This window comes from Triticum dicoccoides, chromosome 7A (genome assembly GCF_002162155.2).
Source record: "Triticum dicoccoides isolate Atlit2015 ecotype Zavitan chromosome 7A, WEW_v2.0, whole genome shotgun sequence".
Lineage (NCBI taxonomy): Eukaryota > Viridiplantae > Streptophyta > Magnoliopsida > Poales > Poaceae > Triticum > Triticum dicoccoides.
This window is the reverse complement of record NC_041392.1, coordinates 333235045-333262996: the sequence shown is the minus strand read 5'-3', so window position 1 is coordinate 333262996 and position 27952 is coordinate 333235045. Positions and strand designations below refer to the sequence as shown.

Here is a 27952-nt window from a genome sequence, read left to right as displayed (position 1 = left end):
CAGTTGTTCTAAAAAATTGGGCAAAACAGGGTACAGCTATGAACTTCAATCTTATGATCTTTCCCTGAATTTAGCACCAAATAAGGATTCCTTCTTCTTAGGAAGAAGGATATTTATCCAGTCTACTCAAAACAAAAACTAATGTCTAATAGATGCAAAGCTTACTCAGTGTGACAAATATATAAAACAAAATAGAATGTAAATACCATATCACAGCTCCAGCAGCTGCAACCTTTTGAAGCATGGATAAGCATTGCACCAATGTTCTTAAGTATTTCACATTGAGGGGAGCATCTGCCTTTCTCATTGATTCCTAAAGCAGCATTAAAAATAAATAAATAACTCAGGTAATTTGACCCCAAAATAATGTTAACCCACAATGTACAGAGAATAAGCCATACAAGGAACTCGTCTGGTGTAGCGCAAGAAAGGAAAATCGGAATTTCACAAGAGAAACTTTTGGAATCCTTCCGACCACACCCACCACCTAAGCTACTATCATCATCTGGGCCATCAAATGAAGAACTGAAAATATGGAAACAAAAAAATCAAAAATTAGATAACAAATACTAGTTAGTTTATTCCATACATAAACAATGACCTTCTGACTATTTGATACAGATGCAAACAACAAGAAATGGCTAACATAGTAATATATTTCATTGAAACAACTCAACAAGGATAACACAGTAGCTTAGCAACTCTGTATACCTATTTTACTGTTTACATGTGCAGTTCTGGTAGATTCACTAAACATAAATAGAACTGATTCGAAGAAATAATTAATGAATTTGATGGGCATTACTCTGAAGCATATAATTGTTCACGTCTTGCAGGTATTCGGCAACTTATCATTTACGATAGCTATATGATATATAATGCATCAAAACTTTTGAGCACAAGAATGGAATTACCACAATCTAGTTTTTTACGTTATGAGATGCAAGGATATCATTAGTTCCATCATAACTTGGAATAAGCATAGGGAATGGAACATACCATCCAACAGAACTAGTTTTTGTTATCCCATCTGCAGTAGCTGGTCCACTAAAGTGATTTTCACCTTTAATAGACATTGTTCTCCTGGACAGAGGCTGCATGCTGTTTACTAAGCGACCAGTGGCTCCAGAAGTTGGTATGTCCTCACTGTCAACCATGCTTAAAGTCACCAAGCTGGAAAAAAACACAGATGAAGAGCTGATGATCAATGACAGAATTTGAATCGAGAATCAGTTGACACGTATGGTGATCATTGCCAAAAGAGTTACCGAGAAGTCAAAATCAAAATAAAGATTCTCAAACACACTTACTCACTGGTGTTCACACTGTCATAGTAAAGTGCGTGTAAAAATGTGATTGTAAAATAGTTATAAGACATAAGATGGCTACAGAAAAAATGGGGAATAATCAAAACAAGCCAAAAGGAATTGAGGACATGAAATGTACCTATATTCACCATTGTTGTATAGGTGGCAATGCAGCTCTTCCAAAATTTTGTAGAACAGTGCACCACGCAGCTTTGTTAGATCAGATCGAACATCTTGAAGAGCACCTACCTTTAAAATTTTGTCAATATGTGAAAATGCTAAGATGAAAGGAAGAATGTGTCATCATAGGATAAAGAGCTATTTTGAAGTACAGAGTGTATTAAGAGGGTGACCAGACCAACAGGCATATAAAAGATAAACTTATTGATCTCTCATACGTCGCTAAATGGAACTGCACTTTTATGTGTTACCGACCGGAAGTGCATATTCTGATAAACTAGCACACGGTGCAGACATTGTAAATTGCAGCAGGCATATTGCAAATAAGTACACTGGCCTGTTACAAAAGTACTTGCATGTTAAGACTAACCGCTTGAAGGCCTTCCCGCTCTAGCATCAGCATTGACTGAACATGCAACTGCACTGCGGCGTATAGCTGCTTCTCTGCCATCAAGTTTTCAATCCGAGCAGGAACCTGCAGAAATTCAGTAACTTAATACTGAAATAAACTCTTGGTAGTTGGGACATAAAACATGCTAAGGCTGAAATGAGCACTTAGGAATGTACACTGTAAAAGCTAGAAATTAGATACATACTCCAGTATCCTATAAGGAAATATTGCTTAAAACCGCTCCACTATGAAATATTGGCTGGACCAAATGATTGATGCATTAAGCAAACATAACATTTCATTTCGAAGGCAAAAACAGCAAGGAATTGTGACTTTCACATGATTTGTGTCGAACAATACAGGTTCACTTCAACCTCCTTTCTACACTTCAGCTAACGATTCAAAAGAAACTGCCAACAAAGAATTACAGACCAGTCTCATCCAGTCAATGATAATTATTCGAGGCAAGGATGAAGGAGAAGCAAACCACCACGAAGACACAATTTTTTACATACAAGAAAAAATCACCGGGATTTATGTTCCAGATGTTTAAATAAAACAGTAAAAACTCATATGAAGGGTACATGAAATAATAGCTTCGATTATTCTCGTTGAGACTTCAATCATACAATTCTGACTAAACTTCAAACACATCCAAATATGTCACAGGGCATGTGACTTCAAGATTAGTTTCTTGGGATGTCTTAAGATAATGGTAGGCAAGAAGATTTTGCAGCATTTTCGACATAGCGCTATCCTACACATGCAATGCACGCTTTTTGCAACGCTATCCTACACATGTTGAATTAGCCACCGATGAAATAACCACCCAACAAATGCTTGAAAGAATGATACACGATTGACAAAAAAATAGCTCCTCCGGAATCAGCCTCGCTGATGAATATTAATTTTCCTAAATTGGCACTAAAGTGTGCCATTGAGCAGACAGAGAAAGGGAAGAGCATCCGTCTGTCGAGAGAGATAGAGGAGGCCATTATTGTGAGGGGTTTTAGTTTGGGTAAATTTGATATATGCCACTATAAAGTTTCCAGTTCTGAAATATGCCATTACTATTCTTTGATTTAGAAACATGCCACTAAAAGTTCACATGCTTTGAAATATGCCATTGCATACCCTTTTGGAGGATTAGACATCGTAATATGTATGTATACCTCTTCATAATTTGTACATGGACAAAAGTACCCCTTGGTCAACTCAACGACACCACCGATTCAACAGATCAAAAAAAAAGAACAGCCCCGATCCCCTTTTCATATCGTCTTTCTCTGTCTCCTCGCCCCTGCTCCCGGCCGCTGAGCCTCCACTCCCGCCGCCGCGCCTCCGCTGCTCCCGGCCGCCGCACCTGGCCTCCTCCTCCTCCATTTTTACCCCCGCAGCCGCGCCCAGCTCTCATGAGTCCTGACCAACGCCCCTGCTCGTATCCTCTCTGTAAACATGGAGGTAACCAGTGGTGATGGTGGTGGTGGGAGGAGCGTTTGATTCCCGCAACTCTACGTGTGGAGCATGGAAGAATCCAGCCCCATTCCCCCTTCCTTGTGAGTTTGCTAATCCTCTCCTGCAGCAATTAGTTATTTGCTTTAGTTGAAATTTGTGTGTGTGTGACAATTTTTTTGGAATTATTCATTCTTGCTCTGTAGGTCTGGACAACCAGATTTGTTTGCGTTGGATCTTAAAGTTGAATCGTTTAGCACTAACCATCCACCGGCCTTGAAATCTTACTTCAAGGGCAGAGTGTTGAAATGGGTTGTCGACCGCAAGTCGTTGACTGTGGATGCTATGATGTCCGATTTAGCTGGTGTTCTTAAGTTTGGGGTTAATCAGAGGGCTCATGTTTGGTATTCTGACAGGAGCAAGCATGAATCTGTGTGTCTAAACCATGACTCCCAACTTCCTGCTATGTTTGACATGCATCTATCAGAGAGGTTCGTAGAGCTTGTTGTGAAAGTTTCTAACGTTCTTGCTCAAAATGATGAAACAATTCAGAATGGGACCACTCAAAATGACCCATCTGCAGTAGCACATGAAGATATTTCTCAAGACAATCTAACTCAGCCAAATTCAGAAACTGAATACACAGACGACATTGATTCATTTGACTTACCAGAGGAGCATGTAGGTGTTGACGATGAGCACATATACGGTGTCGAGCCTAAGACCGTTAATGTGCCTGTTGTTCAGATGTTGGATGATGATGAACCAGTTGTTGATGGGCATATTCGAGAGGTGGCTATAGATGATGATGATGATCCTAGTGAACTGATAATTACCCATGACCCACAAGACCCACTTTGTCCATGAATACTATTCTCTGGAGAGGTTCCAAGCTGCATATGCTGGTGTGATTGCACCAATGACAGATAAATCAGAGTGGCCGGAAGTTGATCTAGGATTTAAGGTACACCCTCCTGTACAAACGAAGAATGTGCCTGGTAGGCCTAGGAAGGTGAGGATTAGAGGTTGGATGGAACCTATGAGAAGAACAGTTAAATGCAAGAGAAGTAAAGGATTTGGTCATCATCAGAAAACTTGCAAACTTCCTTTTAAATTAGACGATAAAGAGGAAGAAGAGCCAGATGATGGGGAGCAAGAAAAGCCAGATGATGTAGAGAAACAAGAAAAGCCCGATGATGGAGAGCAACAAGGACTAGACGATGGAGAGCAAAAAGCAAGTGAGGAGGTGGATCCAGCCCCTAAAGAGGTGCAACCAGCCACAAAAAGGTATTAGAATTTGATCATATCTTTTCCAATTACACTCAGCTTGTCATGTGTATTTGGATCATATTTTCTAATTTTGCAGGAAGAAGGTTGCAGCAAAATCCACAACTCAAGGAGCTTCTCAAGCAAAAGGCAAGAAGAACATTGTATCAAACTCAACTAAAACTCCAGCTGAAGGCAAGAAAAAGGCAGCAGCTAAATCCCCATCAAATGGCAAGAAAAAAGTAGTTCAAACAAGCTCAGGTAAATCCCCAACAAAGGGTGGGAAGAGAAAGCCAAAGGGTACTACACCTACAAAGGAAAATGGGTCTGCAACCATTAGAGTGAGGCCAGAAGTCGGAACCAAAAGGAAGTTGAATGATTTGATTAGAGAGAAGTAGTAGTTGCTTGTAATTTGTGTTTTCATCTTTCAAAACCATCACGTGACAATTGATTCTCTGAACTGGTCATGATTTGTGTAATGTTATTTTGCCCAGAATTGGGGGAATTTAGGATGTGAACTGATGCTATTTGGCCAAGTGGTGTGATATTTAAGTCAAGTTGCCAATTGATGCATACCAGTACGAGCATGTGCTGTCAATTTTGCTTCATGTTGCTACAGACTTCAGGTTTTGCATCTGCTAATCATATACTTCTATACATCATCATTTCTATAGCTAACCTTAATTGGAACAGCAAGCAATGCATTCCAGTACAAGTAGATGCTGTCAAATTTGCTTCAGTAGCTACAGGCTTCAGGTTCTGCATCTGCCAGACATTGCTACAGGCTATCTGTTTGCCCAACACGCATCACTGCCTGCCGCCGTCGTTAGCGTCGCAAACACCAGTACCAGCGGCGAGCCATGAACAGCGAGGAGCCGCACGCGACATGCACACGTCCATGCTACCCTTCGCGGCCAGGTGCATCGCCGTTGTGCCGTTGTTCTCGGCCTTCGTTAGTGCCAAGCACCAGCGACGAGCGGTGAACAGCAAGGCGTGCAGAATAGAGATGTTGGGCGAGGGCAGCACTCTGGACCAGCAGCTATGAGGAACTGGAGGAGGTGGCGGCTGGGAGTAGCGCCGCCGCCGGCGGCGGTGGCGGGAGCAGATTTGAGAGACGAGAGAAAAAGGAATCAGGAGTGGCAGGTGTTGACTTGGCCAAGGGGCAGCTTTGTCCATGTACCAAATACAAAAGGAAATACACACATGTTAGGGTGTCTAATCCTTCAAAAGGGTATGCAATGGCATATTTCAAAACATGTGAACTTTGTAGTGGCATGTTTCTAAATCAAAGAACAGTAATGGCATATTTCAAAACTGGAAACTTTATAGTGGCATATATCAAATTTACCCTTTTAATTTTGCCAGACAAAATCAAACAAAATACAAAGCATGGGATTAATTTCATCACTTTGTGGTGTTAATTGCATGGCTTAGTTAGCACTTCTTGCAATAAAGACAATTAAAAATAACTAGCAACCACGAGAAAAGTTTCACCTTCTTTACATTGTTGACCAGATTTTATGGATGGTTAAGGTGACTAGTATCCCTACACACTCGTACTTTTATTGGTAATCTCTACTTTTAAAGGGGAGTTGGTAGGTTCGCCTTGCCTCCCCCCATCCTCGCTTGGTTTTCTGTAGATTTTTTTGGTAATCTCAACCGATGCCGCACAAAACAAAAACCAACGTATATAGTGTAACTTGAAATAATCTGAACCAAATCGATATTTTTCTTTGAGTGAAGTGCATTGTAGGTCCCTGAACTATTTCAGGGGTGTCACCTAGGTCCTCGAACTATGAAAATCATCATCTGGGTCCTCAAAGTGTAGTAAGTGTGTCATCTAGGTCCAAAATCAGCTCAACATTAAAGTAGTCCGAGGACCTATATTTTGCTTAGCATGACACACTTGTTGTACTTCCGAGGACCTGGATGATGATTTTCATAGTTTGAGGACTTACGTGACACCCTTCAAATAGTTCAAGGACCTACTATGCACTTCACTCTTTTTCTTTCCTTGTCCTACTCATTCCCTTGAAACAAAAAACAACATCTATTAATTTATGGAAAGTATCATCTAGCGTTGGACAGAAGGATCACGTTAACTATGGAGAGCATCATTCTTTTCCGGTTTTAACTATAGCATGCTTAGTGCAGTTAAATACCTCAAGCGAGGATCGCCTTAATTTAGGGAAAGTATCATTTATGTGGGCTCCTCCTAAAATCTCTCGTTCCCTTTCCGTCATCTTCACTTTCTGCCACGCGATCCTACCCCGATGACGTCGATGTGGGACGGGCCATAAGGGGGGGAAAAAAGCACTCACGGCGTCTCTATTGAGGCACTCGTAATATGTTTCCCACGTTGCAACACAGGCAATTAGCTAGTAAGTATAGATAAGCAGCTTACAAATCTATGATCATTTTTCCTTTCATAATTGGTCAATATTTTTGTCAGAATATCATAACCCACACATCTAGCAGTTTATAAGATTTTTCGTTTCTAGATTAGACAAACTGTCCTGGCATGATTATTAAATGTACCAAACATGAGTATGCAACAGCTGGGCTCATCTAGTGCATACGGAATTTTAACAACGCAAAGAAAATGGCTAACACATGCTAAAAAATGATATTGTTGTTCCATCCCACAAATGTCCTTTTTTTGCATTTGTGTTGATCATCAACGTCTGGTTGCAGAATACAGACAGAGCCTAATTACCAACTTACGTTTAATGTAATGTTGCTGCCAAGTAGTACATAATTGTATCGGGTGAAGTGTGCCCACTGACCTTGGCAACATCCTCAACCTGATCCAGCAGGGAGATCACGTGGCGCAGCGTGAGGGACCTGTACCATAGCTGCCCAAGGTGCTGATTCTTCCTCCCAAGCAGCTTTTTGGCCTCTGACATCTCCCCCTTGAGGCCGGTGATGCTCTCGGCGGACTCGCTGAACAGCCGCAGGATCTGGCACCACACCGTAAAATGATAAAAATAAAATGCAACGGCGACTACACTCTCCAAAATGGACGGGGATGAATAATCCGCCAGGGAGAAGGAATGCGCAGGTGGTGTGGCGGACGGGCGGACGGACCTGGGAGTAGTTCTGGATGGCCTTGTTGAAACCATGGTGGTACGCGTGGACGACCTCGTCAACGACGTCCTCGATGAGGTCGCTCTGCTCCTTGAGGAACTGGATCTCGCCATCGCGGTCCTTCGAGGTGAGGATGTGCACGACGTGCGGCAGCGAGTCGAACCGCGCCGCGGCCCATCCCTCGTCGATCCGCGACAGCCCTTCCTTCAGGTACTGCACGCACGCACGCCCGGCCAGACCCCAATTTCAAATTCCATATAAATTCCAGGCGGAATGGAGGGATGTATTCGGGACTTACAGATTTGTCGGCCGGAATCGGGAGGCCGTCGAAGATGCCACGGCGGTGGCGGTTCATCGTTACCGACGGCGAGGCGGGACCAGGGGAGACGAGCGAGATCTGGAGAGAGTGGGCTATACGAGGGCTACGAGAGGGGGTAGGGCGTCGGAACCGGTAAGAGGCTGAATTTCGGGTTTTGACCCTTTTATCAAAAAGAATTTCACGATCTGACCCAGTTTAAAAAAAAACGACTCCTTTGCTACTGCCACGGGGCTCGGCGATAGGGTCAGGCATCCTAGCAAAAACGAACACAGCCGTCAACTGATGACCAGCACACCATTATCCTACCGCCAAGGGCCTCAGCCGTATGTTATGGGAGGCGGTAGGGTTTCTGTGGTTTTTGCATGGGAACTTGCAGTAACCGAAAACGATCAACCCCTGACAATAGGTTATGAGATCCTATTGTCAGGGGGCTTGGTGGTGGGGTCCTGTGGTTTTGCATTTTTACAAGTTTTAGTAATTGTTTTTTTAGTTTTATCACAGCAAACAATACAGTATAATATATATTTAAGAGACTAAAATATGCATATCTCATATAATATGACATGTTATCACACTTGAGATATTAATAGCAAACAGTACTACATAGTTTCACAAATAGCAAATGATTCAAACTAACACATAGTTTCACAAATAACACATAGTTCGACAACCCCAACTAACACAAGTTGTTTCGTAAAGCCAACTAAAACAATTACGCTAACAAGCCAAGACCACAATTACGTGCTTCTTCCTCTCTTGGAGGTACGGTCCTTATTGTTCTTTGAACGATTCTCGTCTGGCTTCTTCTTGCGCCCTTCTCGAGAAATCGGTTTCTGGAATGGGGATGGACTCTGCCAATCCTTCTTTGGCTTATTCCTCTTCGGAAGCTGAGATGCTTGAGTTGATGGAGGTCTGTAATCTTCATTGTACTCCTCCTCTCCATTTCTCTCCTCCCCATCTTCTTCTTCATGGGCCTCCTCCTCCTCTTCCTCCTCCTCCTCCTCAACCAACCTAGACGACGAGGCAGCATGGCTCGATGAAGCGACGTTACCCTGTGTAGCTACAGGATCATGAGCTCAACCGAGCCAGCGCACCCAAGCAGGGCTACCAGCTTGTGGCAACGCTTCACGAACTTCTGCAGTCACAACGAAACAAGGACATAATACTGATCAGATTTAGGGATGGCAGTTTTGCCCATGGGTATGGGTACCCGCAGGTACCCTACCAGTAAACAATGGGTATGGGCAAGACTTGAAGAGATTTTCTACCCACGGGTAATGGGTACCCATACCCGCAAAATATATGGGTAGAGCATGGGTAAGAATTTGTACCCATGGGTAACCCAATGGATACCCAGAAAAAAATGAAAATAACTCCTATAACATGTGGGGTTAACATCCAACTCATATGGTCCAACCCTAAATCTGGTATTCCTTAAACAAGTCATAACTCATAGGCTCATAATCACCTGCTCGCCACTCCTCATACGTCCTATCTGACTCCTCAAAAAGATGAAATATCGACTCTTCGCTACCAGACTCTTGTCGAACACTTGATCCAGCGATCCACAATTCCCACCACCGCCTTCCACTACGTCGGCCTTCCACCAACCGCTGCTCATACTCCCTTGATGCCTCCAAGAGGCCACCCACTAGAGGAGGCCACATACGTGCTATACTACTCTACCATGATCACTTGAATTTTGAACTCATGTCTCTACCTCTTAAGAATTTGAATGCTATATATTGTACCCGATGGATACCCATTGAGTATAGGATACCCGATGGGTATGGGCATGGGTGTCGGTTTATACCCATGGGTATTGAAGTGGGTGGGTATAAAAAGTTTCTATGGGTATGGGTTTGGGTAGAAGGAGGTTGTACCCACCCATACCCTACCCATTGCCACCCCCAATCAGATTTATGGTTGCAAATGAATGAGAACACAGTGTATTTCTAGGCAGCTGGAATGTTACCCTCATCGTCTCCCTCATGTTGTTCTCAGAATCTCCGTTCCCGGGGGCATGACCTAGTGCATCTGAGCCATCAAAGATGCATCTGTTCAGCCCGCCGGACTGTGAAGGCATAAGTGAGTACAATGATGAATAAAAAATTACGTACAACCGCCGGTTCAACACAGAAGAACACAACTTACCACTCTATTGATCAGGGGTGCAAACTACCTAAATCCACCCATGTCTCTGATGCTGGCCTGGTAGGCCTCTTCCTCGGGGGCATCCTCCTCCAGCTGCGCGATATCTTCTGTCATCCACCGAGGCCTGAGACGAAGACGGTGCTTTTGGCCATCGTCGTACCACCTCATGTGGTGGGCGTTATCACCCCAGTCAAGCACTCGCCTCTCCACATCTTTACGCCACCTGCGCCGGTTCCACTCCGTCACAAAAGTTTTATGCTGCTCTCCCCAATCTGTGATCGACTAATTTTTCTTCCGGCTCATCCTACAAGGCATAAACAACACAAAACATCATAAGAACGTCAACCGCAATGAAATCATGATAACGGAGGACAATGCACTCACAAGTGGAGTTCGTGGCCGCCGGTATCGTTCGGCATGCCCGATGGTGTATGCTGGTAGATCCCAAACTGCGCGGCCACGCGGTGTGGCAAGTGCCACTCGACGGCGCACACACATAGCATGGGCACCATGCATCGCCAAAGACCGTTGTCCTCCTCGCACATCACGTTCAGCTCGAACCCCCACTCTTGGTCATGATACGGCCACCAGTTTACCTATTACACAAACATTGGTAAGTTCCCAATGAAAGTGGCGTCAAAGAGAAAGGTGAGCTAGTTCATATACCTGCGGAACCGTCAAAGCGGCCATCTCATTGGTGAAGGCCTTGTACGAAACCTTGGATGTGCCCGTGTAGAGACCCACAATGTCCCACTCGTAAGCTACGGTCGGGTGTCGAGTAGAGTCGCCATCTTCGCCATACGCATCCCACGGACCTCTTCTTAACTTCTCTAGACGCCCCCACCGGCAGTCGCTCCCACATCCAAATGGAGAGGGCCCACACATATCCACCCATACCAGAAGTATCTTCCGTCCTCTTGGTTGCCTCGTCAAGCTACAAAACAACAATTGATGATCAGATATAACACAATATCATGGAGCATACATTCGTAAAAAGCAATGACATACTCTCTTACCGAGCGGCGGTATAGGTAGGCGAGAGAGGCGGTCCGCCAACTGTACCCTGCATCCCAGTCGGCTAGGAAGAAGAGATACAACCAGAGGGCAGAGTGAATGAAATATGCCCTAGAGGCAATAATAAAGATGTTATTTATATTTCCTTATATCATGATAAATGTTTATTATTCATGCTAGAATTGTATTAACCGGAAACTTAGTACATGTCTGAATACATAGACAAACAAAGTGTCCCTAGTATGCCTCTACTTGACTAGCTCGTTAATCAAAGATGGTTAAGTTTCCTGACCATAGACATGTGTTGTCATTTGATGAACGAGATCACATCATTAGAGAATGATGTGATGGACAAGACCCATCCGTTAGCTTAGCATTATGATCGTTTAGTTTTATTGCTATTGCTTTCTTCATGACTTATACATATTCCTCTAACTATGATATTATGCAACTCCCGAATACCAGAGGAACACTTTGTGTGCTATCAAACGTCACAACGTAACTGGGTGATTATAAAGATGCTCTACAGGTGTCTTCGATGGTGTTTGTTGAGTTGGCATAAATCAAGATTAGGATTTGTCACTCCGAGCATCGGAGAGGTATCTCTGGGCCCTCTCGGTAATGCACACCACTTTAAGCCTTGAAAGAAATGTGACTAATGAGTTAGTCATCGCATGATGCATTACGGAACGAGTAAAGAGACTTGCCGGTAACGAGATTGAACTAGGTATAAGGATACCGACGATCGAATCTCGGGCAAGTAACATACCGATGACAAAGGGAATAATGTATGTTGTTATGCGGTTTGACCGATAAAGATCTTTGTAGAATATGTAGGAGCCAATATGAGCATCCAGGTTCCGCTATTGGTTATTGACTGGAGATGTGTCTCGGTCATGTCTACATAGTTCTCGAACCCATAGGGTCCGCACGCTTAACGTTCGATGACGATTTGTATTATGAGTTAAGTGATTTGATGACCGAAGTTTGTTCGGAGTCCCGGAGGAGATCACGGACATGATGAGGAGTCTCAAAATGGTCTAGAGGTAAAGATTCGTATATTAGAAGGTTATATTCGGACATCAGAATGGTTCCGAGTGATTCGGATATTTTACCGGAGTACCGAGGGGTTACCGAAACCCCCCGGGGAAAGTATTGGGCCTATTGGGCCATATTGGAGGAGAGGAGAAAGGCCACGTGAGGAGGGGCACGCCCCCCTTGCCCAAACCGAATTGGACTAGGGGAGGGGGCGGCCTCCCTCTTTCCTCCTCCCTCTCTCTCCCTTCCCACTTTTCCCTCTTCGGTGGAAGGAATGGGGGGGGGGGGTCGAATCCTACTTGGACTAGGAGTCCAAGTAGGACTCCCCCCTATGGCTCGCCCTCCTTGGCCGGCCACCTCCGCCTCCCCCCTTTATATACGGAGGCGGGGGGCACTCCAAAGACACAATAGACAATCTCTTAGACGTGTGCGGTGCCCCCCTCCATAGTACAACACCTCGGTCATATCATCGTAGTGCTTAGGTGAAGCCCTGCGCCGGTAACTTCATCATCACCGTCGCCACGCCATCGTGCTAACGGAACTCTCCCTCATCCTCAACTGGATCAACAGCTCGAGGGACGTCATCATGCTGAACGTGTGCTGTACATGGAGGTGTCGTACATTCGGTACTTCGATCAGTTGGATCGTGAAGACGTTTGACTACATCAACCGTGTTACTAAACGCTTCCACTTTTGGTCTACGGGGTACGTGGACATACTCTCCCCTCTCGTTGCTATGCATCTCCTAATTAGTGTTGGGGAACGTAGCAGAAATTCAAAATTTTCCTACGCGTCACCAAGATCTATCTATGGAGAAACCAGCTACGAGTAGAAAGAGAGTGCATCTACATACCCTTGTAGATCGCTAAGCGGAAGCGTTCAAGTGAACGGGGTTGATGGAGTCGTACTCGTCGTGATTCAGATCACCGATGATCCTAGTGCCGAACGGACGGCACCTCCGCGTTCAACACACGTACAGCTCGACGATGTCTCCCACGCCTTGATCCAGCAAGGAGAGAGGGAGAGGTTGAGGAAGACTCCATCCAGCAGCAGCACAACGGCGTGGTGGTGATGGAGGAGCGTGGCAATCCTGCAGGGCTTCGCCAAGCACCTACGGGAGAGGAGGAGGTGTCACGGGAGGGAGGGAGGCGCCAAGGGCTCAGCTGTGGATGCCCTCCCTCCCCTCCACTATATATAGGGGCAGGGGAGAGGGGGGAGGCGCAGCCTTGCCCCTTACTCCAAGAAAGGGGTGCGGCCAAGAGGGGGGGGAGGAGTCCATCCTCCCCAAGGCACCTCGGAGGTGCCTTCCCCCTTTAGGACTCTCCCCTTTTTCCTATATCTTGGCGCATGGGCCTCTAGGGGCTGGTGCCCTTGGCCCATGTAGGCCAAGGCGCACCCCCTACAGCCCATGTGGCCCCCCGGGGCAGGTGGCCCCACCCGATGGGCCCCCGGGACCCTTCCGGTGGTCCCGGTACAATACCGATGACTCCAAAACTTGTCCCGATGGCCGAAACAGGACTTCCTATATATAAATCTTTACCTCCGGACCATTCCGGAACTCCTCGTGACGTCCGGGATCTCATCTGGGACTCCGAACAACATTCGGTAACCACATACAAGCTTCCTTTATAACCCTAGCGTCATCGAACCTTAAGTGTGTAGACCCTACGGGTTCGGGAGACATGCAGACATGACCGAGACGTTCTCCGGTCAATAACCAACAGCGGGATCTGGATACCCATGTTGGCTCCCACATGTTCCACGATGATCTCATCGGATGAACCACGATGTCAAGGACTCAATCGATCCCGTATACAATTCCCTTTGTCTAGCGGTATTTTACTTGCCCGAGATTCGATCGTCAGTATACCGATACCTTGTTCAATCTCGTTACCGGCAAGTCTCTTTACTCGTTCCGTAACACATCATCCCGTGATCAACCCCTTGGTCACATTGTGCACATTATGATGATGTCCTACCGAGTGGGCCCAGAGATACCTCTCCATTTACACGGAGTGACAAATCCCAGTCTCGATCCGTATAAAACAATAGATACTTTCGGAGATACCTGTAGTGCACCTTTATAGTCACTCAGTTACGTTGTGACGTTTGATACACCCAAAGCACTCCTACGGTATCCAGGAGTTACACGCTCTCATGGTCAAAGGAAGAGATACTTGACATTGGCAAAGCTCTAGCAAACGAACTACACGATCTTTGTGCTATGCTTAGGATTGGGTCTTGTCCATCACATCATTCTCCTAATGATGTGATCCCGTTATCAACGACATCCAATGTCCATAGCCAGGAAACCATGACTATCTGTTGATCACAACGAGCTAGTCAACTAGAGGCTCACTAGGGACATATTGTGGTCTATGTATTCACACGTGTATTACGATTTCCGGATAATACAGTTATAGCATGAATAAAAGACTATTATCATGAACAAATAAATATAATAATAACACTTTTATTATTTCCTCTAGGGCATATTTCCAACAGTCTCCCACTTGCACTAGAGTCAATAATCTAGTTCACATCACCATGTGATTAACACTGACAGGTCACATCACCATGTGACCAACATCCAAAGAGTTTACTAGTGTCACTAAACTAGTTCACATCATCATGTGATCAAGACTCAATGAGATCTGGGGTTTGGTCATGTTCTGCTTGTGAGAGAGGTTTTAGTCAACGGGTCTGAACCTTTCAGATCCGTGTGTGCTTTACAAATCTCTATGTTATCTCCTAGATGTAGCTCCCACGTTCTATTTGGAGCTATTCCAAATAACTGTTCTACTTGGAGCTATTCTAAATTGTTGCTCCATTATACGTATCCGGTATCTCTACTCAGAGCTATCCGGATAGGTGTTAAGCTTGCATCGACGTAACCCTTTACGACGAACTCTTTTACCACCTCCATAATCGAGAAAATTCCTTAGTCCACTAGTTACTAAGGATAACTTTGACCGTTGTCCTGTGATCCATTCATGGATCACTCTTGTACCCCTTGACTGACTCATGGCAAGGCACACTTCAGGTGCGGTACACAGCATAGCATACTGAAGAGCCTACGTCTTAAGCATAGGGGACGACCTTCGTCCTTTCTCTCTATTCTGCCGTGGTCGAGCTTTAAGTCTTAACTTCGTACCTTACAACTCAGGCAAGAACTCCTTCTTTGACTGGTCCATCTTGAACACCTTCAAGATCATGTCAAGGTATGTGCTCATTTGAAAGTACTATTAAGCATTTTGATCTATCCTTATAGATCTTGATGCTCAATGTTCAAGTAGCTTAATCCAGGCTTTCCATTGAAATTCATTTCTGATCATCAATATGTCAACAACATATACTCATCAGAAATTCTATAGTGCTCCCACTCACTTCTTTGGAAATACAAGTTTCTCATAAACTTTGTATACACCAAAATCTTTGATCATCATCAAAGCATACATTCCAACTCCGAGATGCTCACTCCAGTCCTTAGAAGGATTGCTGGAGCTTTGCATACTTATTAGCATCTTTCGGGATTGACAAAACCTTCCGGTTGTATCACATACAACCTTTCCTCAAGAAAATCGTCGAGGAAACAATGTTTTGACATCCTATCTGCAAGATTTCATAAATAATGCAGTAATCGCTAATATAATTCCAACAGACTCTTAGCATCGCTACGAGTGAGAAAATCTCATCGTAGTCAACTCCTTGAACTTGTCGGAAAACATCTTAACGACAAGTCGAGCTTTCTTAATGGTAATTCTTACCATCATTGTCTGTCTTCCTTTTAAAATCCATCCGTACTCATTTGCCTTACGACCATCAAGCCGTTCTGCCAAAGTCTTCACTTTGTTTTCATACATGGATCCTCTCTCGGATTTTATGGCCTCAAGCCATTTATCGGAATCCGGGCCCACCATCGCTTCTCCATAGCTCGTAGGCTCATTGTTGTCTAGCAACATGACTTCCAAGACAGGATTACGTACCACTCTCAAGTAGTACGCATCCTTGTCATCCTACGAGGTTTGGGAGTGACTTGATCTGAAGTTTCATGATCACTATCATAAGCTTCCACTTCAATTGGTGTAGGTGCCACGGGAACAACTTCTTGTGCCCTGCTACACACTGGTTGAAGTGATGGTTCAATAACCTCATCAAGTCTCCACCATCCTCCCACTCAATTCTTTCGAGAGAAACCTTTCCTCGAGAAAGGACCTGATTCAAGAAACAATCCTTTATTGCTTTTGGATCTGAGACAGGAGGTATACCCAACTGTTTTGGGTGTCCTATGAAGATGCATTTATCCGCTTTGGGTTCTAGCTTATCAGCCTGAAACTTTTTCACATAAGCGTCGTAGCCCCAAACTTTTAAGAAACGACAACTTAGGTTTCTCTAAACCATAATTCATACGGTGTCATCTCAACGGAATTACGTGGTGCCCTATTTAAAGTGAATGTGGTTGTCTCTAATGCCTAACCCATGAACAATAGTGGTAATTCGATAAGAGACATCATGGTACGCACCATATCCAATAGGGTGCAACTATGATGTTCGGACACACCATCACACTATGGTGTTCCAGGCGGTATTAATTGCGAAACAATTTCCACAATGTCTTAATTGTGTGCCAAAACTCGTAACTCAGATATTCATCTCTATGATCATATCATAGACATTCTATCATCTTTTCACGAAGATCTTAAACTTCACACTGAAATTACTTGAACCTTTCAATAATTCAGACTCGTGATTCATCAAATAAATATACTCAACATCTACTCAAATCATCTGTGAAGTAAGAACATAACGATATTCACTGCATGCCTCAGCACTCATTGGACTGCACACATCAAAATGTGTTACTTCCAACAAGTTGCTATCTTGTTCCATCTTATTGAAAACCGAGGCTTTTCAGTCATCTTGCCTATGTGGTATGATTTGCATATCTCAAGTGATTCAAAATCAATTGAGTCCAAACGGTCCATTTGCATGGAGTTTCTTCATGCATATACACCAATAGACATGGTTCGCATGTCTCACACTTTTCAAAAACGAGTGAGTCCAAAAATCCATCAACATGGAGCTTCTTCATGCGTTTTATACCAATATGACTTACATGGCAGTGCCACAAGTAAGTGGTACTATCATTACTATCTTATATCTTTTGGCATGAAAATGTGTATCACTACGATCGAGATTCAATAAACCATTCCTTTAGGTGCAAGAGCACTTATTCAGGTTTAATACTAATCTTGATGGTAGAGGGAGCGTGCGATGTTAGATCACATCAAACTTGGAAACACTTCCAACACATATCGTCAGCTCACCTTTAGCTAGTCTCCGTTTATTCCGTAGCTCTTTATTTCGAGTTACTAACACTTAGCAACGGAACCGGTATCTTATACCCTGGAGCTACTAGGAGTACTAGTAAAGTACACATTAACATAATGTATATCCAATATACTTCTGTCGACCTTGCCAGCCTTCTCATCTACCAAGTATCTAGGGTGGTTCCGCTTCAGTGTCCGTTCCTCTCATTACAGAAGCACTTAGTCTCGGGTTTGGGTTCAACCTTGGGTTTCTTCACTAGAGCAGCAACTGTTTTGCCATTTCATGAAGTATCCCTTGTTACCCTTGCCCTTCTTGAAACTAGTGGTTTTACCAACCATCAACAATTGATGCTCCTACTTGACTTCTACTTTCGCGGTGTCAAACATCACGAACACTTCAAGGATCATCATATCTATCCCTGATATGTTATAGTTCATCACGAAGCTCTAGTAGCTTGGTGGCAATGTCTTTGGAGAAACATCACTATCTCATCTGGAAGATCAACTCCCACTCGATTCAAGTGATTGTTGTACTCAGACAATCTGAGCACAAGCTCAACGATTGAGCTTTTCTCCCTTAGTTTGTAGGCTAAGAAAATCGTCGGAGGTCTTATACCTCTTGACATGGGCACGAGCCTGAAATCCCAATTTCAGCCCTTGAAACATCTCATATGTTCCGCGATGTTTCGAAAACGTCTTTGGTGCCTCAATTCTAAACCGTTTAACTGAACTATCACGTAGTTATCAAAACGTGTATGTCAGATGTTCGCAACATCTACAAACAACGTTTGGGGTTCAGCACACTGAGCAGTGCATTAAGGACATAAGCTTTCTACTGTCCGCATAATTGCTACTATCAACTTTCAACTATATTTTCTCTAGGAACATATCTAAACAGTGGAATTAAAGCGCGAGCTACGACATGATTTGCAAAATCCTTTTGACTATGTTCAGGATAATTAAGTTCATCTTATGAACTCCCACTTAGATAGACATCCCTCTGGTCATCTAAGTGATCACATGATCCGAGTCAACTAGGCCGTGTCCGATCATCACGTGAGACGGACTAATCATCATCGGTGAACATCTTCATGTTGATCGTATCTACTATACGACTCATGCTCGACCTTTCGGTCTCCGTGTTCCGAGGCCATGTCTGCACATGCTAGGCTCGTCAAGTTAACCCTAAGTGTTTTTGCTGTGTAAAACTGTCTTACACCCGTTGTATGTGAACGTAAGAATCCATCACACCCGATCATCACGTGGTGCTTAGAAGCGACGAACTGTAGCAACGGTGCACAGTTAGGGGAGAACACTTCTTGAAATTGTTGTAAGGGATCATCTTATTTACTACCGTCGTTCTAAGTAAACAAGATGCATAAACATGATAAACATCACATGCAATTATATAGTTGTGACATGATATGGCCAATATCATATAGCTCCATTGATCTCCATCTTCGGGGCTCCATGATCATCTTGTCACCGGCATGACACCATGATCTCCATCATCGTGTCTTCATGAAGTTGTCACGCCAACGACTACTTCTACTTCTATGACTAATGCGTTTAGCAATAAAGTAAAGTAGTTTACATGGCGTTCTTCAATGACACGCAGGTCATACAATAAATAAAGACAACTCCTATGGCTCCTGCCGGTTGTCATACTCATCGACATGCAAGTCATGATTCCTATTACAAGAACATGATCAATCTCATACATCACATATCATTCATCACATTCCTCTTGGCCATATCACATCACATAGCATACCCTGCAAAAACAAGTTAGACGTCCTCTAATTGTTGTTTGCATGTTTTACGTGGCTGCTATGGGTTTCTAGCAAGAACGTTTCTTACCTACGCAAGACCACAACGTGATATGCCAATTGCTATTTACCCTTCATAAGGACCCTTTTCATCGAATCCGTTCCGACTAAAGTGGGAGAGACTGGCACCCGCTAGCCACCTTATGCACCAAGTGCATGTCAATCGGTGGAACCTGTCTCACGTAAGAGTACGTGTAAGGTCGGTCCGGGCCGCTTCATCCCACAATACCGTCGAAACAAGATTGGACTAGTAACGGTAAGCATATTGAACAACATCAACGCCCCAACTACTTTGTGTTCTACTCGTGCAAAGAATCTACGCAATAGACCTAGCTCATGATGCCACTGTTGGGGAACGTAGCAGAAATTCAAAATTTTCCTACGCGTCACCAAGATCTATCTATGGAGAAACCAGCTACGAGTAGAAAGAGAGTGCATCTACATACCCTTGTAGATCGCTAAGCGGAAGCGTTCAAGTGAACGGGGTTGATGGAGTCGTACTCGTCGTGATTCAGATCACCGATGATCCTAGTGCCGAACGGACGGCACCTCCGCGTTCAACACACGTACAGCTCGATGATGTCTCCCACGCCTTGATCCAGCAAGGAGAGAGGGAGAGGTTGAGGAAGACTCCATCCAGCAGCAGCACAACGGCGTGGTGGTGATGGAGGAGCGTGGCAATCCTGCAGGGCTTCGCCAAGCACCTACGGGAGAGGAGGAGGTGTCACGGGAGGGAGGGAGGCGCCAAGGGCTCAGCTGTGGATGCCCTCCCTCCCCTCCACTATATATAGGGGCAGGGGAGAGGGGGGAGGCGCAGCCTTGCCCCTTACTCCAAGAAAGGGGTGCGGCCAAGAGGGGGGGAGGAGTCCATCCTCCCCAAGGCACCTCGGAGGTGCCTTCCCCCTTTAGGACTCTCCCCTTTTTCCTATATCTTGGCGCATGGGCCTCTAGGGGCTGGTGCCCTTGGCCCATGTAGGCCAAGGCGCACCCCCTACAGCCCATGTGGCCCCCCGGGGCAGGTGGCCCCACCCGGTGGGCCCCCGGGACCCTTCCGGTGGTCCCGGTACAATACCGATGACCCCGAAACTTGTCCCGATGGCCGAAACAGGACTTCCTATATATAAATCTTTACCTCCGGACCATTCCGGAACTCCTCGTGACGTCCGGGATCTCATCCGGGATTCCGAACAACATTCGGTAACCACATACAAGCTTCCTTTATAACCCTAGCGTCATCGAACCTTAAGTGTGTAGACCCTACGGGTTCGGGAGACATGCAGACATGACCGAGACGTTCTCCGGTCAATAACCAACAGCGGGATCTGGATACCCATGTTGGCTCCCACATGTTCCACGATGATCTCATCGGATGAACCACGATGTCAAGGACTCAATCGATCCCGTATACAATTCCCTTTGTCTAGCGGTATTTTACTTGCCCGAGATTCGATCGTCGGTATACCGATACCTTGTTCAATCTCGTTACCGGCAAGTCTCTTTACTCGTTCCGTAACACATCATCCCGTGATCAACCCCTTGGTCACATTGTGCACATTATGATGATGTCCTACCGAGTGGGCCCAGAGATACCTCTCCGTTTACACGGAGTGACAAATCCCAGTCTCGATCCGTATAAAACAATAGATACTTTCGGAGATACCTGTAGTGCACCTTTATAGTCACCCAGTTACGTTGTGACGTTTGATACACCCAAAGCACTCCTACGGTATCCAGGAGTTACACGCTCTCATGGTCAAAGGAAGAGATACTTGACATTGGCAAAGCTCTAGCAAACGAACTACACGATCTTTGTGCTATGCTTAGGATTGGGTCTTGTCCATCACATCATTCTCCTAATGATGTGATCCCGTTATCAACGACATCCAATGTCCATAGCCAGGAAACCATGACTATCTGTTAATCACAATGAGCTAGTCAACTAGAGGCTCACTAGGGACATATTGTGGTCTATGTATTCACACGTGTATTACGATTTCCGGATAATACAGTTATAGCATGAATAAAAGACTATTATCATGAACAAAGAAATATAATAATAACACTTTTATTATTGCCTCTAGGGCATATTTCCAACAGTTAGATCTTGCGTGATCGTAGGAAATTTTTGAATTACTATGTTCTCCAACAGTGGCATCCGAGCCAGGTCTATGCGTAGATGTTATATGCACGAGTAGAACACAAAGAGTTGTGGGCGATAATAGTCATACTGCTTACCACCAACGTATTACTTTGATTCGGTGGTATTTGTTGGATGAAGCGGCCTGGGCCGACATTACATGACCGCGTTCATGAGACTGGTTCTACCGACGTGCTTCGCACACAGGTGGCTGGCGGGTGTCTGTTTCTCCAACTTTAGTTCAATTGAGTTTGACTACGGTCGGTCCTTGTTGAAGGTTAAAACAACACACTTGATGAAAAATCGTTGTGGTTTTGATGTGTAGGTAAGAACAGTTCTTGCTAGAAGCCCGTAGAAGCCACGTAAAACTTGCAACAACAAAGTAGAAGACGTCTAACTTGTTTTTGCAGAGCATGTTGTGATGTGATATGGTCAAGTCATGATGTGATATAATTTGTTGTATGATATGATCACGTTTTGTTAAAGTTATCGACAACTGGCAGGAGCCTTATGGTTGTCTCTTTATTGCATAAGATGCAAGCGCCATATAATTGCTTTACTTTATCGATGTGTGATAGCAATAGTTGCAAAACCAATAGTTGGCGAGACGACCATGTGACGACATGTTGATAGAGATCAAGATGATGGAGATCATGGTGTCATGTCGGTGACGATGGAGATCATGACGGTACTTTGGAGATGGAGATCAATGGCACGAAATGATGATGGCCATATCATGTCACATATTTTGATTGCATGTGATGTTTATCTTTTTATGCATCTTATTTTGCTTAGTACGACGGTAGCATTATGAGATGATCCCTTACTAAAATTTCAAGGTATAAGTGTTCTCCCTGAGTATGCACCATTGTGACAGTTCTTCATGCTAAGACACCACGTGATGATAGGGTGTGATAAGCTCTACGTTCACATACAACGGGTGCAAGCCAGTTTTGCACATGCAGAATACTCGGGTTAAACTTGATGAGCCTAGCATATGCAGATATGGCCTCGAAACACTGAGACCAAAAGGTTGAACGTGAATCATATAGTAGATATGATCAACATAGAGATGTTCACCATTGAAAACTACTCCATCTCACGTGATGATCGGACATGGTTTAGTTGATATGGATCACGTGATCATTTAGATGACTCGAGGGATATCTGTCTGAGTGGGAGTTCTTAAGTAATATGATTAGTTGAACTTAATTTATCTTGAACTTAGTCCTTATAGTATTTGCATATCTATGTTGTAGATCAATAGCTCATGTATAGCTCCCCTGTTTTATTTTTATATGTTCCTAGAGAAAATTAAGTTGAAAGATGATGATAGTAGCAATGATGCGGACTGGGTCTGTGATCTGAGGATTATCCTCATTGCTGCACATAAGAATTATGTCCTTGATGCACCACTAGGTGACAAACCTATTGCAGGAGCTGATGCGGACGTTATGAACGTTTGACAAGCTCAGTATGATGACTACTTGATAGTTTAATGCGCCATACTTTACCACTTAGAATCGGGACTTCGAAAACATTTTGAACGCCACGGAGCATATGAGATGTTCCAAGAGCTGAAATTGGTATTTCAGATTCATGCCCGTGGTAAGAGGTATGAGACCTCTGACAAGTACTTTGCCTACAAGATGGAGGAGAATAGCTCAGCTAGTGAGCATGCGCTTAGAATGTCTGAGTACTACAATCACTTGAATTAAGTGGGAGTTAATCTTTCAGATAAGATAGTGATTGACAGAGTTCTCTAGTCACTATCACACTTCGTGATGAACTATAACATGCAAGGGATAATGGAAACGATTCCCAAGCTCTTCGTGATGCTGAAACCGGCGAAGGTAGAAATCAAGAAAAAACATCAAGTGTTGATGGTTGAAAAGACACTAGTTTCAAGTAAAAGGGCAAGGGAAAGAAAGGGAACTTCAAGAAGAATGGCAAGCAAGTTGCCACTCCCATGAAGAAGCCCAAAGCTAGACCTAAGCCTGGAACTGAGTGCTTCTACTACAAAGGGAATGGTCACTGGAAGCGAAACTATCCCAAATACTTGGCGGATAAGAAGGATGGCAAAGTGAACAAAAGTATATTTGATATACATGTTATTGATGTGTACTTTACTAGTGTTCATAGTAACCCCAGGGTATTTGATACCAGTTCAGTTGCTAAGAGTAGTAACTTGAAACCGGACTTGCAAGATAAACAAAGACTAGTTAAAGACGAGGTGATGATGTGTGTTGGAAGTATTCCAAGGTTGATACGATCACCATCGCACACTCCCTCTACCTTCGGGATTAGAATTGAACATAAATAAATGTTATTTGGTGTTTGCGTTGAGCATTAATATGATTATATCATGTTTATTGCAATACGGTTATTCATTTAAGTCAGAGAATAATTTTTGTTCTGTTTATATGAATAAAACCTTCTATGGTCATACACCCAATGTGAATGGTTTATTGAATCTCGATCGTAGTGATACACATATTCATAATATTGATGCCAAAAGATGCAAAGTTGATAATGATAGTGCAACATATTTCTGGCACTACCGTTTAGGTCATATAGGTGTAAAGCGCATGAAGAAACTCCATGTCAATGGGCTTTTGGAATCACTTGATTATGAATCATTTGATACTTGCGAACCATGCCTCATGGGCAAGATGACTAAAACTCAGTTCTCCGAAACAATGGAGCGATCCACTAACTTATTGGAAATAATACATACCGATGTATGCGGTCCGATGAGTGTTGAGGCTCGTGGCGGATATTGTTATTTTCTAACCTTCATAGTTGATTTGAGCAGATATAGGTATATCTACTTAGTGAAACACAAGTCTGAATCATTTTGAAAAGTTCAAAAAAAAATCAGAGTGAAGTGGAGAATCATTGTAACAAGAAAATAAAGTTTCTGCGATCTAATCGCGGAGGCGAATATTTGAGTTACGAGTTTTGGCCTCCATTTAAAACAATGTGGAATAGTTTCGCAACTCACGCCACCTGGAACATCACATCATAATGGTGTGTCCGAACATCATAACCGCACTTTATTATATATGGTGCGATCTATGATGTCTCTTACCAATTTACCACTATCGTTTTGGGGTTATGCATTAGAGACAACTGCATTCACGTTAAATAGGGCACCATCTAAATCCATTGAGACGACACCATATGAACTGTGGTTTGGCAAGAAACCCAAGCTGCCATTTCTTAAAGTTTGGGGTTGCGATGCTTATGTGTAAAAGGCTTCAGCCTGATAAGCTCGAACCTAAATCGGAGAAATGCATCTTCATAGGATACCCAAAAAGAAACTATTGGGTACACCTTCTATCACAGATCCGAAGGCAAGATTTTTTGCTAAGAATGGATTCTTTCTAGAGAAGGAGTTTCTCTCGAAAGAAGTGAGTGGGAGGAAAGTAGAACTTGATGAGGTAGTTGTACCTTCTCTCGAGTTGGAAGTAGTTCATCACAGAAATCAGTTCCAGTGATGCCTACACTAATTAGTGAGGAAGTTAATGATGATGATCATGAAACTTCATATCAAGTTACTATCGAACCTCATAGGTCAACCAGAGTACGTTCCGCACCAGAGTGGTATGGTAATCATGTTCTGTAAGTCATGTTACTAGACCATGACGAACCTACGAACTATGAGGAAGCGATGATGAGCCCAGATTCCGCGACATGGCTTGAGGCCATGAAATCTGAGATGGGATCCATGTATGAAAACAAAGTATGGACTTTGGTTGACTTGCCCGATGATCGGCAAGCCATAGAGAATAAAAGGATCTTCAAGAGGAAGACGGATGCTGATGGTAGTGTTACTATCTACAAAGCTCGACTTATTGCAAAAGGTTTTCGACAAGTTCAAGGTTTTGACTACTATGAGATTTTCTCACTCGTAGCGATGCTTAAGTCTGTCTGAATCATGTTAGCAATTGCCACATTTTATGAAATCTGGCAAATGGATGTCAAAACTGCATTCCTTAATGGATTTCTTAAAGAAGAGTTGTATATGATGCAACAAGAAGGTTTTGTCAATCCTAAAAGTGCTAACAAAATGGGCAAGCTCTAGCCATCCATCTATGGACTAGTGCAAGCATCTCGGAGTTGGAATGTACGCTTTGATGAGTTGATCAAAGCATATAATTTTATACAGACTTGCGGTGAAGTCTGTATTTACAAGAAAGTGAGTGGGAGCACTACAACCTTTCTGATAAGTATGTGAATGACATATTGTTTATCGGAAATTATGTAGAATTTTTTGGAAAGCATAAAGGAGTATTTGAAAGGAGTTTTTCAAAGAAAGACCTCGGTGAAGCTGCTTACATATTAAGCATCAAGATCTATAGAGATAGATCAAGACGCTTGATAAGTTTTTTCAATGAGTACATACCTTGACAAGATTTTGAAGTGGTTCAAAATGGAACAGTCAAAGAAGGAGTTCTTGCCAGTGTTGCAAGGTGTGAAGTTGAGTAAAGACTCAAAACCCGACCACGGCAGAAAATAGAAAGAGAATGGAAAGTCATTCCCTATGCCTCAGTCATAGGTTCTATAAAGTATGCTATGTTGTGTACCAGACCTATTGTGTACCTCACCATGAGTTTGGCAAGAGGGTATAATAGTGATCCAGGAGTGGATCACTCGACATCGGTCAAAATTATCCTTAGTAGAATAAGGATATGCTTCTTGGTTATGGAGGTGACAAAATTTCGTCGTAAAGGGTTACGTCGATGCAAGTTTTGACACTGATCCGGATGACTCTAAGTCTCAATCTGGATACATATTGAAAGTGGGAGCAATTAGCTAGAGTACCTTAGTGCAGAGCATTGTAGACATAGAAATTTGCAAAATACATACGAATCTGAACGTGGCAGACCCGTTGACTAAACTTCTCTCACAAGCAAAACATGATCACACCTTAGTACTCTTTGGGTGTTAATCGCATGGCGATGTGAACTAGATTATTGACTCTAGTAAACCCTTTGGGTATTGGTCACATGGCGATGTGAACTATAGAGTGTTAAATCACATGATGATGTGAACTATTGGTGTTAAATCACATGGCGATGTGAACTAGATTATTGACTCTAGTGCAAGTGGGAGACTGAAGGAAATATGCCCTAGAGGCAATAATAAAGATGTTATTTATATTTCCTTATATCATGGTAAATGTTTATTATTCATGCTAGAATTGTATTAACCGGAAACTTAGTACATGTGTGAATACATAGACAAACAGAGTGTCCCTAGTATGCCTCTACTTGACTAGCTCGATAATCAAAGATGGTTAAGTTTCCTCACCATAGACATGTGTTGTCATTTGATGAACGGGATCACATCATTAGAGAATGATGTAATGGACAAGACCCATCCATTAGCTTAGCATCATGATCGTTTAGTTTTATTGCTATTGCTTTCTTCATGACTTATACATATTCCTCTGACTATGAGATTATGCAACTCCCGAATACCGGAGGAACACTTTGTGTGCTATCAAATGTCACAACGTAACTGGGTGATTATAAAGATGCTCTACAGGTGTCTTTGATGGTGTTTGTTTAGTTGGCATAAATCAAGATTAGGATTTGTCACTCCGAGCATCGGAGAGGTATCTCTGGGCCCTCTCGGTAATGCACATCACTTTAAGCCTTGCAAGCAATGTGACTAATGAGTTAGTTACGGGATGATGCATTATGGAACGGGTAAAGAGACTTTCTGGTAAAAAGATTGAACTAGGTATAAGGATACCGATGATCGAATCTCGGGCAAGTAACATACCGATGACAAAGGGAATACCGTATGTTGTTATGCGGTTTGACCGATAAGGATCTTCATAGAATATGTAGGAGCCAATACGAGAATCGAGGTTCCGCTATTGGTTATTAACTAGAGATCTGTCTCGGTCATGTCAACATAGTTCTCGAACCCGTAGGGTCCGCACGCTTAACGTTCGATGACGATTTGTATTATGAGTTAAGTGATTTGATGACCGAAGTTTGTTCGGAGTCCCGGATGAGATCACAGACATGACGAGGAGTCTCAAAATGGTCGAGAGGTAAATATTCATATATTGGAAGGTTATATTCGGACATGGGAATGGTTCCGAGTGATTCGGATATTTTACCGGAGTACCAAGGGGTTACCGGAACCCCCCGGGGAAAGTATTGGACCTATTAGGCCATATTGGAGGAGAGGAGAAAGGCCACGTGAGGAGGGGAACCCCTCTCCTTGCCCAAACCGAATTGGACTAGGGGAGGGGGTGGCCCCCCTCTTTCCTTCTCCCTCTATATCCCTTCCCCTTTTTCCCTCTCTGGTGGAAGGAAGGATGGGGCGGCCGAATCCTACTTGGACTAGGAGTCAAAGTAGGACTCCCCCCTATGGCACGCCCTCCTTGGATGGCCACCTTCTCCTACCCCTTTTATATACGGAGGCG

At 43.7% G+C, this 27952-nt stretch overlaps 1 protein-coding gene across 1 annotated transcript in view; it reads right to left on the bottom strand.

The window, feature by feature from the left end:
* Positions 1–27952, bottom strand: part of LOC119333484 (exocyst complex component SEC8-like) — a 68607-nt gene that overhangs the window by 38613 nt on the left and 2042 nt on the right. Inside the window, exons 4-17 of the mRNA XM_037606360.1 lie at positions 11173–11234; positions 10959–11090; positions 10541–10752; positions 10214–10379; positions 9978–10076; positions 9067–9137; positions 7982–8162; positions 7684–7896; positions 7383–7556; positions 1858–1962; positions 1447–1556; positions 1000–1173; positions 402–525; positions 207–313 (exon numbers count right to left, since the gene is read on the bottom strand). Of these exons, the coding sequence (XP_037462257.1) occupies positions 207–313; positions 402–525; positions 1000–1173; positions 1447–1556; positions 1858–1962; positions 7383–7556; positions 7684–7896; positions 7982–8162; positions 9067–9137; positions 9978–10076; positions 10214–10379; positions 10541–10752; positions 10959–11090; positions 11173–11234 (1930 nt within the window). The remainder of the gene's footprint in view (positions 1–206; positions 314–401; positions 526–999; positions 1174–1446; positions 1557–1857; positions 1963–7382; positions 7557–7683; positions 7897–7981; positions 8163–9066; positions 9138–9977; positions 10077–10213; positions 10380–10540; positions 10753–10958; positions 11091–11172; positions 11235–27952) is intronic.